Source organism: Schistocerca nitens, chromosome 1 (genome assembly GCF_023898315.1).
Source record: "Schistocerca nitens isolate TAMUIC-IGC-003100 chromosome 1, iqSchNite1.1, whole genome shotgun sequence".
Classification (NCBI taxonomy): Eukaryota; Metazoa; Arthropoda; class Insecta; order Orthoptera; family Acrididae; genus Schistocerca; species Schistocerca nitens.
Window position 1 is genome coordinate 371950230 of NC_064614.1, and position 17185 is coordinate 371967414.

Consider the following 17185-nt stretch of genomic DNA (forward strand, 5'->3'; position numbering starts at 1 on the left):
AAATGGTCACTTTCAAATTATTGGCCTTATGATGCCACCAAACAACATTGCATCCACATAGAAACAATAAGATACAGATGCATTGTTTTTATTAGTGTGGACACTCCATGTACCACCAACAGAAATAAGTTTTAAAAAACACAGATAACAAGGAGATTAGAAAATTTATAAGAGCACTAAAAAGCAGTAGTTCTGCTGTTTATGATGGTATTTTTATCAGAATATTAAAATATTGTGGTGACTTGATAGATGACCCTTGAGCTATCTTTGTAATCATCATTGACTTCAGACATGTTTCCTGACAGATTTAAACGTGGTGTTGCAACACCCAAGTATAAAAATGGAACCAACCAAGGTAACACGGTAGTTAGCACACTAGTCTCGCATTGAGGAGAATGATGGTTTGAATTCCCATCCAGCCTTTCAGATTATATTTTCCATGATACCCCTAAATTACTGAAGGCATATGTTGGGATTGTTCCTGTGTAAAGCGCATGGCTAATTTCCTTCCATACCTCGAGCTTGTGCTCCGTCTCATGAAATGACCTTGTTGATAGGATATTAAACACTAAATCTCCCTTCTTTCTATAAAAAAGGAGATAAACTAACCACCTCTAATTACAGACATATTTCTCTCCTTCCAGTCTTTTCAAAAGTGTTTGAGAAAGCAGCTTGTCATAAAATATTAGTTTATTCTTCTGAGGAGAACTTGCATACTGCCTCATAGTTTGAATTTTGTAAAAGATTCTCCACAGAGAACTCACAAATGAAGACCAGGCAGAGCTAAACAAGAAAAATTATCCTGTTAGTATATTCTGTGACTTAGCCAAAGCCTTTTTGTGAGGACACAAATATCTACTTGGAAAGGAAAAATAAAGATTAGGGTTTATTGTCCCATTAATTATGAGGTCATTAGAGACAGAGCAGAAGTTAATATTGGAGGAAGGGCATCGAGGAAGATCAGCCCTGTCCGTTCAAAGGAAGCTTTCTGGCATTTGCTGTAGGCAAAATAAGGAAACCATAAAAAACCTAAATCTGGATGCTTAAAAAAAGATTTGAACCACAGCTCTCCTGAACACTAATCCAGTGTCCTAAGCAGTGTACCACTTCACTTAGTTCTATACGCAGGCTTATAATATTGTGGCATTAATGAGATTACTCTTGCATTATTGGCCTTAATTTAATAATGAAAAGCAGAGAATCACATTATCAGGCTCTAACACAAAAGTGAAGCTAACGTGAGAATGGGAAAGTGTGACAGGCAGGGATCTCACAAAGATAATAACTAGGTGTGCTGTTGTTCGAATCCTACATAACTGACTTCCAGTGGCAAAAACATACCAATTCAGTGTCTAAAATGAGCATTAGCAGATGCAGCTCAGACGATAGCCGAACAAGCCCATGGGGTAGTCATAAAGTTTTAATTATTACCTCAAAAAAGTAAAGTCTCACAACAAATTGTGCAAGAACTTGATTTTGGCAGTAGCAGAAATGTTTCTGCTGTGTCAGGTCGGTAAGGAAGTCTTCTGTATTGGGCTGACGCAGCTGCAATATTTCCACTGCTACCAGAAATGAAATTACCACATGAAACTCCACTTTACCATTTAGCTGCACCATTTTGTTTGGGCTCCTGTAGTATCATGCTACAGCACTGTGGCACAGGTATTCAAAAATAAATAAATAAATAAATAAAAATAAAAAAATTACATGACTTTATTTCTTTCAATGTGATAATTAAAACTTCATGACTGCCCCTTCTAATAGTGCTGCTAGGTCAAGAGTTTGTCTTAATCTAACACACACTCACATTATGCAATTCCAATTAGGGAATAATGACCTGGTGGCACCAGAAAGAAGGCATTAATGGTAATACATTAAATGAAACACATTGTGTAAGAATACTTGTTGTCCAGTTAAAATGAATTCAACATGTACAGGATGGGCAAAGTAAAACTGCCACAGAAAAAATTTACAATAAAATTAATCCAGGATTGGCCCTTGTTAATGAAAATCTCGGAGGATGACATAAATGGTGATTTTTGATGTTGATGCAGTGCTGTGCTCAATTTATTGAAGTGGAGTGTGCTGCAGTTCTGCCTGAAGGGTAACATCAATAGGGTTTTCGGTGTTCTGCTGCAGCTACTCCAGTGTGTACAGACTATTTGAGTGCACTTGACCATTCGATTTGCCCAATACATTACATGGACTCTGTTTATTGTCCTCTCCTCACCGAGCACCTCATGCACTCATGACAATTTGTCTTGCTAAAAGTATGTATACAGTCATTCATCTTCTGTGAGTTGATCCATATATGGATTAAACAGTTTCTGGATGTACTGATTAGCGTTAACAGTTTGGTTAAAGAATCATATGATGCGGACACCAGACATTGTGCACCAAGTAACAATCTTGAAATTGTGCAACAGCTCTTCAGAAGTACTGATGGAGATTTTCTGATGAACAGAAGTACACGTTCTGTGACTTCATACCCGTTACAGGCTGAACCAGTCTTCATACGAGGAAATTTAAACTGAAGATCCGAAAGTTCTGATTTCACATCACTCGGACACCTCAATAACAACTTTATACGCAAAACTTTGTCTGGAGACTTTAATTTGTGCAGAACAGTAAATTTGTAAGGATAAAGATTCAGGTACTTTATGATAATGTTTTGACATGATGATCTCTGTTTTCACTTGTACACATAAACAGCATTGAACTTTTGTTGGACTTCATTCTGGGCTTTCCTTCAGTCGAGCAATGTTTTCTAGTGTTCCGATGCTTTTCAGGTAGTTACAGCTTTTATTCACTGCAGAGCCCATTTCGACTATTTTACCACTAAGTTCTGTATTGAGGCCCTTTCTGGAGGTTTTCAAGGAATATTTCACATCTTAAACTCTCTCATAAACACTTCCACACAGGCTGTAGCTAAGCCATGTCCCCGCAAGCCCGCTTCTCTCACTGACTCACTCGAACATGACGACACAGCAAAGTACACATACAGAATACATGGGAAATGCACTTGTGCAGACATGTGATACAACCGATTAGTGTACCGAAATCATGATTTGCAGCATTTGCTGTAATAGGCAGTGCTCCTGTACTTTAAAAAGGATCAGTTCCATGTCGGACTTAAAAATATTTTTTGGGCCAGTGCAGATAAACTAATCAAAAAGCTCATTTCATTGTGTTTTGACCTTATGAGAAACATTCATTGTGTTGAGCTAAAAGCAGATGCGTTGCTTATCTTGCATGTTGTCCCTCCCTAGAAAGTAGATAATCTTACATTTTGCATCTTGCAGTAAGCCTTTTTAAGGCTCGTGGCTTTCTTATATTAACTTCTCCAAACATTTATTCCTTAGTACTTTATGTTGCTGACAAAAAAAAAAAAGTTTTTTTTAACTGAACTGTTATCTACTCAGTCACAGTACAAGATACAAAGATAATTTTCACATAGACTTTGATCTTTGACTAGAGTCCAGAGTGGTATTACATAGCCTGGTGAGATGCTGTTCAGCAAATTCCCACTGGATGATGAATAGTAATGCACTCTAAATAGGACTCAGTATTTACAGGTGTAGGTAAATATTTTCTTTGAAAAATACCACTGTAATCAATGTGAAGTTACTGTTACCTATTCATTATAACAGTGGACACAGCAGCAATATTGTGAAAAGTATAGTTGCTACTCAGCATAGAGCAGACAGAGATGCTGACTCGCATAAGGCACAACAAAAAGGCTGTGAGAAAGTGAACTTTCAGCCAGCAGGGCTCTTGTCAAAAACACACACACACACACACACACACACACACACACACACACACACCCCTCAGACACACATGACCACAGTCTCTGGCAGCTGAAGCCAGCCAGAGATTGTGGCCATGTGTGTGTGAGTTGCGTTTGCATGAATGTGAGTGTGTATGTTGTCTATTTTCGATGAAGGCTGTGTTGGCCGAAAGCTCCCTTTCTGACGGTGTTTTTGTTGTACCTACCAGTGACTCAGCATCTCTGCTATATGGTGAGTAGCAACTATCCTTTTCATAATATTACATTCCATCATGGATTTTCCATTGTTAGATTTTGTGTTGGATGACACAGCAGCTTATTTAAAGGTAGCAGATTTCTTTCTAATCTACTTGATTAAATTTAACTGGTATAAGCATGAATAGCATTAAGAGATATGGTGACAGTTTAGCCTTTTTTTTACACAATGACTGAATGAATGAAAGACTAGACAAATGAATGCTCTGTCGCACAGAAAGTTCTCACAAATATTTCGGAAGAGTGCAGCACATTAAATGATAATTGTATTTATCTTCATAAATTACAAGAACACATTATTATTTAAAAAATAAAAGCTATTTTATTTTAGAATGTATTTCATTTAATCACCTTGGATTCTGAAATCAAAGTGTGTTTGGGAGAAAAAAACGTTATTTTTTTGTGTAGACTATGTGGCAGTAAAGGATGGGATCAACCTCTTCTACTCCTGGCTCTACCAAAGGGGTCAAGGCCTAAAGATAGAGTAATTCTTCGTACTTTCACTTCAACAAGACCTCAGGTAAGATATATTTTTGTTATGACATTTATTCACTTTTAAAATTGTAATACTGCTTTTTATTCTATTCGCAAACTATAACGACAACACATGTTCATGGAATATGTCATTATATTAAGTGAATTAATTTGTCCAAGAATTTATTTCATGATTTTTTTTTCTCCATCTTAACAGAGGTGTAAACAAAAAACCAAACAGTGGAGTAATTTATTTGAAATTCATATTTAGCTGAAAGGAAAACCTTTTTATAAAGCCTTACTTCAATTACTTAAGCTACACATACTTTTTTTAAAGTGTGAAATTATGCATATATTAAATGAATCTTTGAAAAGAATAGCATGTTGTTATCCTGTGCAAGCCTCTTCATCTCTGAATAACTACTGCAACCTAAATCTTTGTGCATCTGTTTACTATATTCATCTCTTTGTCCTCCTCTCTGGTTTTTACCCCCCCCCCCCCCACACACACACACACTACCATCTGGTACAAAATTGGTGGTCCCTTGATGCCTCAGAATAAGTTTAATCCCTCCTTCTAGTTAGTTTGTGTCCCAAATTTCTTTTCTTCCCAGTTCTATTCAGTACTTCCTCATTAGTTATGTGATCTACCCACTCAGTCTTTAGTATTCTTCTGTAGCACCACATCAAAATCTTCTAGTCTGGACTGTTTATCATCCACATTTTTTGCTACCATACATGGCTACAGTCCAGACGAATACCTTCACAAAAGACTTTCTAACACTTAAATCAATATTAATTGTTAGATTTATATTCTTCAGAAATGCTTTTCTTGCCATTGCCAGTCTATATTTTATATTCAGTATGCTTCGGCCATCATCAGTTGTTTTGCTGCCCAAGTAGCAAAACGCATCTACTACTTCAAGTGTCTCATCTCCTACCCTAATTCCCTCAGCATTACCTGATTTAATTAGACTACATTCCACCCTGTCCGTTCCCTACATGCCACACTGTCCATTCCATTCAGCAGCTCTTCCAAGTCTTATGCTCTCTCTGACAGAACAACAATGTCATTGGCAAACACCAGAGTTTTTATTTCTTATGCCTGGACTTTACTTCCTACTCCAAATCTTTCCTTCCCTTCACTGATTCCTCAGTGTACAGATTAAATAACATCAGAGATAGGCTACAACCCTGCCTCACTCCCTTCTCATCCACAGCTTTGCTTTCATGCGCGTCGACCCTCATGACTGCTATGTGGTTTCTGTACAAATTGTAAAAAACTGTGCACTCCCTTGTACGAGGGTTGTTTTTTAAGTAAGGGCCGTTCGCGCATATAGTCCCGTAGTTTGCGCGGATGCCGCAACAAGCCACCGCGCCACTTGCTGCCATCCTTCCCGTCCACACTGATGCAAGTTGCAGCTCTGTAGCTGACGTGTACGCATCGCTGTGCTACTTTATAATGTTTACGGTTATTGAATCGCCCGCCGCGTGTGAGACACGGTCAGTGATACGTTTTTTGACCGCAAGAAGCCTATCAGCTGCAGAAATTCATCGTCAGTTAACAGAAGTTTATGGCTTGAATGCAATGAGTGAAGGTAAAGTGCGTCAATGGGTTAGAGAGTTTAAAAATGGCCGTCAAAACGTCCATGACGAAGAACGCTCAGGCCGGCCCTCTGTGATCACTGATGATTTGGTGGATGCAGTCGAAACAAAGATTCGTGAGGACAGAAGATTCACAATTTCCACTCTTTCTTTGGAATTTCCACAAGTTTCAAGATCGGTTTTGTACAAAATTGTGTCTGAAAACCTAAACTTTAAGAAACTGTGTTCTCGGTGGGTACCCAGACTCCTCACAGAGGACCACAAAGGGAAGAGATTTGCCACTTCATTGGACTTTTTGATTCGTTACGAGGAAGAAGGGGATGACATGTTGAGTCAAATTGTCACTGGAGATGAAAACATGGGTATCCCATATCACTCCCGAAAGCAAGCGACAATCGATGGAATGGCGCCACACAACCTCACCCGTCAAGGTCAAAGCCAAACAGACACTGTCAAAGTGCAAGATTATGGCAACTGTGTTCTGGGACCGGCGCGGTGTTTTGCTAGTGGACTTTATGCCACGAGGAACGACAATCAACTCAGATGCCTACTGTGCAACTCTAAAGAAGCTCCGCAGAGCAATTCAAAACAAAAGGCGCGGCATGCTGACAACAGGAGTTATGCTCCTGCACGATAACGCTAGGCCTCACACCTCTCAAAAGACTCGGGATTTGATTGATTCTTTTGGCTGGGAAGTTTTGGACCATGCACCATACAGCCCCGACCTTCCCCCTGGCGATTTTCACCTTTTCCAGTACCGGAAACACCATCTTGGCAGGCGGCGCTTCAATCACGATGAAGTGAAAGTGGCCGTGAACTCTTGGCTGTCGGAGCAGGCTGCCAAATTCTTTGAAGAGGGAATTAAAAACTTAGTTGTACGGTACCACAAGTGCTTAAATAAACAAGGCAACTATGTAGAAAAATAGGTAAAAGTGTGTAGAATCAGAAAATAAAAGTTTTTTTACAAAAGTATTTGTATCTTTTTTTAAAAATAAAAATGGCCCTTACTTAAAAAACAACCCTCGTATTTTACCCCTGCTGCCTTCAGAATTTTGAAGAGAGTATTCCAGTCAACATTGTTGAAAACTTTCTCTAAGTCTACATATGCTATAAATGTAGGTTTGCCTTTCCTTAACCTATCTTCTAGCATAATTCATAGGGTCAGTATTGCTTCGCATGTTCCTCCTTTTCTCTTGAATCCAAACTGATCTTCCCTGAGGTCAACTTGTACCAATTTTTCCACTCTTCTGTAAAGAATTCATTTTAGTATTTTACAACTTTGACTTATTAAACTGATAGTTCAGTAATATTCACACTGGTCAGCACCTCCTTTCTTTGCAATTCGAATTATTATATTCTTCTTGAAGTGTGAGGGTATTTTGCCTGTCTCATACATCTCGCTCACCATATGGAAGAGTTTTACCATGGGTGTTTCTCCCTTGCATAGACTCTATATATACTCTTCCACCTTTCAGATTTCCCATCTTTGCTTATGACAGGTTTTCCATCTGAGCTCTTGATATTCATGCAGCTGCTTCTCTTTTCTCCAAAGGGCTCTTTAATTTTGCTGTAGGTGGTAGCTACTTTTCCTCTAGTGATATATGCTTTTAAATCCTTACTTTCCTGGTTAGCCATATTGTACTACTGTCAGTCTTCTGTTTTAGACATTTCGCCTTCTTCACTTGTTGCATTTTTATATTTTTTCCTTTCATCAATTAAATTCAGTATCGCTTGCATTATCCAAGGATTTCTAGTAGGCCATGTCTTTTTACCTATTTGACCCTGTGCTGCCTTCACTATTTCATCCCTTAAAGCTACCCATTCATCTTCTGCTGTATTCCTTTCCCCTGTTCTAGTCAACTGTTGCCTAATGCTTCCTCTGAAACTCTCAGCAACCTTTGGTTCTTTCAACTTACCCAGGTCCTGTCTCCTTAATTTCCTACATTTTGCACTTTCTTCAGTTTTAATCTACAGTTCATAACCAATAAATTGTGGTCAGAGCCCACATCTGCCCCTAGAAGTGTCTTACAATTTAAAACCTGGTACTGAAATCTCTGTCTTACCATTATATAATCAATCTGAAACCTTTCGGTGTCTCCAGGTCTCTTTCACATAAACAGCTGTCTTTCATGTTTCTTAAACCAAGTGTTAGAAATGATTATATTATACTGTGTGACAAATTCTACCAAGTGGGTTGTCCTTTTATTTGTTTCCCACCACTCCATATTCACTTACTATTTTTCCTTGTTTTCCTTTTCCTATTACTGAATTCCATTCCCTCTTCACTTAAATTTTCATCTCTCTTAAGTATGTGAATAATTTCTTTTATCTCATCATACATTTCTTCATGCTCTTCCATCACCTGTGGAGATAGGTGGCATATAAATTTGGACTACTGTTGTTAGTGTTGGCTTTGTGTCTATCTTGGCTACAATAATACATTCACTATGCTGTTTATAGTAGCTTACAAGCATTTCTATTTCCTCATTCATCACTGTACCTACTCCTGCATTACTCCTATTCGATTTTGTATTTGTAACCCTGTATTCACCTGACCAGATGTCCTGTTCCTCCTGCCACTGAACTTCACTAATTCCCACTATATCTAATTTTACTCTATCCATTTCCCTTTTTAAATTTCTAACCTACCTGTCCGATTAAGGTATTATTCCATGCTCCGATCTGTAGAATGCCAGTTTAGTTTTGCCTGATGACAACATCCTCATGAGTAGTCCCCGCTCAGAGATTTGAAGGGGGACTGTTTTACCTCGAGAATATTTTACCCAAGGGGATGCCATAATCATTCAACCATACAGTAGAGCTGCATGCCCTAAGGAAAAATTATGATAGTTTCTCCTTGTTTTCAGCCTTTCACAGTATTAGCACAGCAAGGTCGTTTTGATTGACGTTAAAAGGCCAGGTCAGTCATCCAGACTTTTGCCCCTTCAACTACCCGAAAAAGCTCTTCAGGGACCACACATTTGTGTGGCCTCTGAACAGATATCCTTCTGTTGTGGTTGCATCTATGGTATGGCTATCTCTATCGCTGAGGTACGCAAGCCTTCCCACCAACAACAAGCTCCATGGTTGAGAGAAGCATTTAAAGTATTCCAGCAAGCGTTAATTAAACTAGTCATCCTATCAAGGGAACACAGTCACTGTTAAAGTTTTTAATGTTTGGGATTGCGGAACATTGACTGATAAGTTCAAAACCTGAAATTTCTTCCACAGAATAACCTACTTAACAGTGACACCCATCAAGATGTGATTCACAAAGACAGTTATTGATTTCCGTACATTATGCTGTGGCAATGTACATCAGCACATAAGAGAATCCTGACACATAGTTTTAACACAGGACTTTAACACACATTTTGCCAAACTGCTGACTCAAATTAATTTATTGCCTTTAATACAAATACTGGGACCAGTTCCTTGTGCAGGAAATTTGCAGTCATATTAAAGGGAGAGAAGCACTGTCACATAGGTAATACATTCAAGTCTAGATACAAAAGCACGGATTGTCAACAAAATTACAATACATAATAAGTAAATAGAAATCCCAAGCCAGTAAGACTAAGAAGGATGATCTACAATAGTTTTCAAAAAATGAAATGCACACAAGAGAGTGGTGTTCCGCTATGCTTTTATCTTATGCCAGCCAATCTGACATGATGTAACACCAGGCGACTCAGTATTGTCAAGTCTTGTCAGGTGGTGCACTGTTGTCAAGTCTCTAGCTGCAATTTTTAGACAAGCAGCATACATAGAGACTCTGTCAGTATACCGTCTTCTGAGCCTGACTGGAATGCATTACATCCCATACTGTGATTAGGAAACAGTAAGCTTGAAGATAATCAGTTGTTGTAATATGTGTATACTGTCTTGACCATAACACTGTTGTTAGCACATTTCTGTTAGAATTCTGTTATCAAAACAATGCCACAGTAAAAAAGCCCACATATTTTCCACTGAGTGAGTCTTTATGCATGCAAAAATCAGTGAAAATGCTTGGCTGCTGTCTGCCAAATATCCACATCTGCTGAGATTTTCACTACCAATTGCACTTTTCCGTCTTTTATTAGTTGTTAATAACATAATAATAATGTTAGGATGACAGGGATTTTTATTTTCTTCACACAATGTTCTTTTATCCAATTTAGTGCTATCTGCAAACAGTTTCTGACCTACAAAATTAATTTTTAAAAATTTCCAGCAATGATTGACTACTAAGGGTACCTGTTATTCGGGTTATGGTTTTGCAACAGTTTCTTTGCATGCAGCGCACCGTTCTTAATGTTGGGTACATTCTTGAAACAACAGCCTACTCTGGTTTTACCAGAAATAAAATTTGTCTTTATGGTCCACAAATGTTTTTAAATGTTTGATAGATAAACACAATCCAGTAACTTTGTGAAGGATTAGAACCGTATCCCCTCCCCATACTGTAACCCATACTCACAGCATTAGTACCTAGGAGTTAGCTATGTGCCAATGGAAGGAAGTTATTTATTGACATTGACTCAGCATATTACTGAAAAACTGAATGACATTAATTTTTTTTATGTGTATGGTTTGGATGTTTATACAAATGCAAAGAGATCATTTGCTTTTTAAATGTGAAATGTGTATGCATATTATATGTTTTAAGAAAAATATTTGTCCACAGGCAATAGTGGAATGGGTAAGAGAACAGCTGTCCATCAGAGTAAAAAGAGTGAAAAGTGTTGAGGAAGTTCAGTCAGAGTGGTTCGGTGAGGATGAAGCAGCTGTTAATGCACAAAACAGTGAAGTCCGTGTGCTGTTATTGACTCATCTTTTACATCCACCACTCTTCCTGGCAGCACTCAGTGTGAAATTCACAGGACGAATCAAGTTTGGTGTGTTTACTGTGAAAAAAGAGGATGCAGAAATGGTGCGCAAGAAACTTGGTCTGTCAGATCAGAAGCTTCCAGCATATGTTGTTGTGACACCAGAGAGGAAGGTTGTTTATGGTCGCAGAAAATTTGAACACTTCAATTATGCTGCTATGAACCTCTTCCTTCGTTCTGTACAGCCAGAAACTAATGATGTCTTCCTGTGTAGCTTAGTGCTGGTCAACATGCTTGTCAGTATTCGGATGTTTCAGGTATAGTTTCAGTTCTTTTTTTAAGTTATTACTGTATATTTACATATCTTGTGAGCTTCATGAAAGATAAAATTCAGAAAACATGAAAGACATTTTTGTCTCTGCTTTGGCTATTCAAAAGTAGAAGCTCGCACTTAAACTACCATCATTTGGTTATTCAGTATCTGATTTAAATGGTGCCCATTCAACATTATTCCGCAATATTTGCACTTTGATCAGGTTTTTCTTTTACGAGTGCAAATTTATTTATGTATTTGTTTCCATTGGACAGATATTTTTCAGTGATTACTTATGGCTTTAACCAGAAATTGTGCGCTAGTTGACAACAAGTGAGGAGGACTTATGAATGTGCTGCTGATAGTGGAGAGTTGTTCATTGATAACAAAATATTTTATTTCAGTACCTTCTCTCTCTCTCTCTCTCTCTCTCTCTCTCTCTCTCTCTCTCTCTCTCTCCCTCCCCCACCTCCCTCCCTCCTCCTCCTCCCCTCCTCTCATTTTTAGGTAGTACTGTTAACTATTAAATTTGTTAATATTCCCCCACTCCCAGGGGACACGCAGTTTTTGAGTGAGTATGTGCATGGTGAGCATGGGATTCAAAGCCATTGCAGTACTTCTTTCTTTCCTGTGCTGCAGTTTTATGTTCTGAGTATATCTTTTCTCAGATTTATTCTCTAGCACAGATTTCCTACTAAAAATCTAGCTTGCTTGCAGGATATAGAAGCCCCTCCCACTTTGTTCCTTTATTTTACACCAAACAATGGAAAATCTAGGATGGACCAATGACAATATTGCAAAAAGAATAGACTGCTACCACAATACAGTGGAGATGTTGGGTCGCAGACAGGCGCAACAAAAAGACTACTAAACAAGTAAGCTTTTGGGAAATGGCCTTCTTCTGAATTAGACAGTGTACACACAAACATTCACACAAATGCAACTCCTACACCCTTGACCACTGTTTCTGGCTGCCAAGGCCACATTGCGGAGGCTAGACTGGCTGGTCTCGACAGCCAGAGACGGTGGTCGTGTGTGTGTGTGTGTGTGTGTGTGTGTGTGTGTGTGTGTGTGTGTGTGTGTGTGTTTGTTTGCATGAATGCATGTATGTATGTATGTACGCTGTCTGATTCACAAGAAGACCATTTGGCCAAAAGCTTCCTTGTTCAGCAGTCTTTTTGTTGTGCCTGTCTGTGGCTCAATATCTCCACTACATAATGAGTAGCACTCTGTCCTTTTCATAATATTGTGTTTATTTTACATCAAATATTTTAACTTGCATTAAATCCTCAGTATTTTAACTTGCATTAAATCCTCAGTCCTGGGTGTGACATACACCTTTTCAAAGCTTTTTACAGAAGCGTGGACTGTGTGGGAAAGGTCGACCAATGCCCAGAACAGTATCTAGTCCACTTGGAGGGTTGTCTGGTACCCATATGGTCATAGCCCCTAGCTATGCAGAGAATACACTATTGATGCTCGAGCTGTCACCTCCCACATACGCCAGGGATTAGGCGCCTGTCCATTTGGGGGCTTCGAGACTCTGGGCCCTGCCATCAAGCCAGATGGCCTTTGCTCTGGCTGAGTGGTGCCCATGGGGGAACCCTCATTTGGATTATGTAGTATCATGGTGGATACCTGACACTATGAAAAGACCAAGGTACCACCCAGTGCTCACAAAACTCTGGCAGTCTCTTCACACAGACCACAATTCAGTGCACATCATTAAGATCCTAGGCACTTTTCTTTCATGGCCATACCATGACAAAAAAGCAAAACTAAGTGGCTTGCAGACACTTATTCTCCTCAGTTCCTAGTTGTAGTCACAGACAGAGGGTCCATTCTCTCTGCAAACTCAGTGTTCTTTTTGGAGAATATTGAAAACTTATTCAGTGAACTGTCTTTCCTTAGTAAATTACAAAATGGTTTCATTGTTATTAAGAAGCCAAATCATACCCAGTCTTAGGCATCATTCTCTTGGAGTTCCATGATACACATCTTACCATAACACCCCATAAGAATGTAAACATGCAGGGTTTCATTTTCCACCAGGACTCAATGCAGTAAATGGATGAAAAACTACATGAACAGTTGGAGAAGTGTAGGATCCATTGTGGCCCGCCGGACCATAAATTTGATCCTAGAGCATTCATGCTCACTTTTCAGTGGGGTTCACTTCCAGAGGAGTTCAAAACCATGATTTACTGCTGTGATGTGAAGCCATATTTCCCATCCCCAATATGACACTTAGAATGCCAGTACTTGGGGCTTATGTCTTCCTGGTGTACCTATGACCCAATTTGTGGAGAATGTGGCCAGCAACTTCATGAAAATTCACAACATGCGCCACCACCTGTCTGTGTCACTTGCAGGAAGGACCACCCTTCCCATTCCTGAAGTCTGCTATCCTAATCGAGGAATGCAAAATACATGAACTGTAGGTCTTCGATCGCCTCTAATATTTTGAAGCTCGGAAAAAATATGATACTTTATATCCTGTCTTCATAGTATTGACTTTTGCCACTATGTGGCCACGTCGTCAGTGGTACCTGATGTATTTACTCCCTCGGTGTCGCCCTTTCGTAGTGGTACAAATAAATTGGACTATTGGGGCAGTAGGCCCTCCCCTCTTGTGGTACCTGCAGCACCATCTTCATAACCATGGTTCCTGCAGCACCATCTTCGGAACCACTCCCTGCACTCGGTCAGAGGAGCAGCATCCTCTTATGGCATCTACTGGTAACAGGACTCCCTTTTGGGAACCCCCTCCCCAGAAACCTACAGATGAGCCACCCAGCACCAACCAGTAGCTGAGCAGCCTTAAAGAGTGGAGCCCAGGACTCCCCGTCCCTTATCCATTCCTACACCTTGTAATCTTACCCTCCCACACACCACTATTAAATTTTTCAGTGTCCTCATTAGTTTCAAAAGCTTCGAGAGGCATAAGATATATACACATTAAAAAAAGTTTTGCATTACCCCAGTTCCTAGAACTCCTCAAGATAGTGTTGACTGTGGATCTTGTATCACAGACACAATCCCTTTGACTGTTCAGAGATGTTACTGAACCTGCCCAAAGATGTAAACAACCATGCATGAGCAGCGCCTATTAGATGGAGGGGATCCTAAGCCAATCAGTTCCAATCATTCCTCCAGGAAGGAGGTACATGGCTCGTGTTTGTCTGTAGTTCAACTGTGCCTAGATGGTCAATACCGCAGTTCGATTGCATCCGCATTGGTATTTTGTGCCAGCAAGGGCTCTCAACAAGGGAAATGTCCAGGCATCTTGGAGTGAACCAAAGCGATGTTGTTCGGACATGGAGGAGATACAGAGAGACAGGAAATGTCGATGACATGCCTTGCTCAAGCCGCCCAAGGGCTGCTACTACAGTGAATGACCGCTACCTACAGATTATGGCTTGGAGGAACCCTGACAACAATGCCACCATGTTGACAAATGCTTTCTGTGCAGCCACAGGACTTCATGTTAAGACTCAAACCGTGCACAATAGGCTGCGTGATGTGCAACTTCACTCCTGATGTCCGGGGCGAGGTCCATCTTTGCAACCACAACAGCATGCAGCTCGGTGCAGATGGGCCCAACAACATGCCGAATGGATCGCTCAGTATTGGCATCACGTTCTCTTCACCGATGAGTGTCGCATGTGCCTTCAACCAGTCATCGGAAACCTGTTTGGAGGCAACCTGCTCAGGCTGAACGCCTTAGACACACTGTCCAGCAAGTGCAGCAAGGTGGAGGTTTCCTGCTGTTTTGGGGTGACTTTATGTGGGGCCCACATACGCCACTGGTGGTCAATGGAAGGCGCTGTAATGGCTGTATGATACATGAATGCCATCCTTCGACTGATTGTGCAGCCATATCGGCAGCATATTGGCGAGGCATTCGTCAGTACAGAAATAAATTTAATAATTAGCATTAGATTGTGCAATTAATAATATGAATTTTAAGTATGCCAGATATTTCGTAACTTCAAATATTCCTAAAAGAAGAGTAATTTTAACCATTAGTACATATTGATTGTAGCATATTAATTTCTTTTTATACATTTTAGCCTGAAATATAATACATTGTATACAAACTCAAAATTCTTTTAGTGAAACAACTGAGATAATGTTCACCTATACGAGATTCGAGATTAATGCCGCTATGGGCTACTTCTATTTAAAAAAAAAGGTAATTCCAGAGGAGGGTGTCTCATTACAACCTACACCTACAACGGATAAGCCCTCACAGGATTCTCAACCACCAAAAACGGAGGAGGAGGAGGAGGAGGAGGAGGAGGAGGAGAAGAAGAAGAAGAAGAAAGCTTGGGAGAAGGCTACTCTTCTGACCCTGGAAGAATGAGATCCCTCAAGCCACCTGACTGTTGTTCCACCCCAACTGGTGAGGGGCAGTAACCCTGAGATATTGACCTTTCCTCCTTGCCCCTTCACATGTAACAAGGACACCCTTAACTTGATAATTCAATGGAACTGTAATTGATGTTTTTGCCACCTGCCAGAACTACAACTAATTTCCTCTTGTTCCACGATCTGTGTTTCTCTCCAGGAAATACCTTTTTGGCTATTGAATTTGTGGTTCTTTCCTCTTATCTTGTGACTTTGCTACAGTTTACTGCAGGCAGGGGACTTAGTTGTCTGGAGATGAACACCTTTATCCAATGATGCCCCCTACCCTCTCTTTATCCCTACTCACTGATTTCAGTGCCCACCACCCCCTGTGGTGAAGTACCATGTTGTCTCATCTGGATCTTCTGATTGATCACGTTCTTTCTGATTTTGCTCTCTTTCCCCCCTCAGTGATGGTTCTCCTACACATTCAGCACACACCCATGTCACCTTTCCAGCTATCAACTGTAGGTTCCTTTCTCCCAATCATGGAGCTTTGCTACAATAGCTGCTACACAGCGATCTTTGTGACAGTGACCGCTTACCAGTGATTTTGCCACTTCCATGTCACCACCTGACAGACCAGTTACCGTATTGGGCTCTTTAAAGAACCAACTGGCAGTTGTATACTTTTGCTGTCATCTCTATCCACTCTTGTCAAACTGCATCAATGAGGTTGTGAGAAATGTCTCCTATGCGATCACTGATACCGTCAGAACTGCTGTTCCCTTACCGTCAGAACTGCTGTTCCCGTTTCTGCAGCCCCCTCTCTGCTGTCTCCCTGTGCCATGGTTGACCAAGGACATTGCAACAGCTATCCAGCATTGTCGAAGGGCCCTGAAACTTCTCAGATGACATCCTTCACAGACCATCCCTATTCAGTTTAAAGCAACTCTGTAGTAAGGATTGCTATCTAATTAAATGCAGTAAGAAGGAATGCTAGGAGTCCTGAACCTCTTCCTTTAGAACATATATCTCTTCATCGCAGATGTAGGCCCTGTGCTGTAGTCTTTATGCTGCCAAAGACCAGCAACTGTTCCAGGCCTCCTCCTTCATGATGGTATGTCTACCAATGTCATTTCTTGTTTAACACCCTGCAACACACTTGTCAAAAGTGTTGGCATCCTCTTCTTACCCAGCTATTTTCAACCCACTAAAGACTAGTTGAAGACATCCCCATTTCCCCTCCCCCTTGTCAATCCAAATTATAAAATGAACATTTCATTGACTGCCAACTTGTTCAGTCTCTTGATTCATCACATAAAACAGCCGCAGGCCCTGATTCAATGCATAATCAAATGATCCAACATCTGAATGTTACACAAAGAATCCACCTACACAGGGTCTTCGACCTTCTTTGGCTAGTAGGTGTTTCCCAACCCTTAAACCTGGCAGAAACCACACGTCCATAGACAGTTGCTGACTGATTAGCCTCACCAATGTGTCTGCAAACTGCTTAAAAGGATGGTAGCCCAACAATTGTGCTGGGTTCTCAAATCACTGGACGTTTTATGCACTATCATTGTG

At 40.3% G+C, this 17185-nt stretch overlaps 1 protein-coding gene across 2 annotated transcripts in view; it reads left to right on the forward strand.

The window, feature by feature from the left end:
* LOC126248931 (E3 ubiquitin-protein ligase RNF103-like) overlaps nucleotides 1–17185 on the forward strand; it is a 139119-nt gene that overhangs the window by 40189 nt on the left and 81745 nt on the right. For both annotated transcript variants that reach the window (XM_049950438.1, XM_049950448.1), the window contains 2 exons: nucleotides 4454–4565; nucleotides 10794–11252. In XM_049950438.1, the coding sequence (XP_049806395.1) occupies nucleotides 4454–4565; nucleotides 10794–11252 (571 nt within the window). The remainder of the gene's footprint in view (nucleotides 1–4453; nucleotides 4566–10793; nucleotides 11253–17185) is intronic.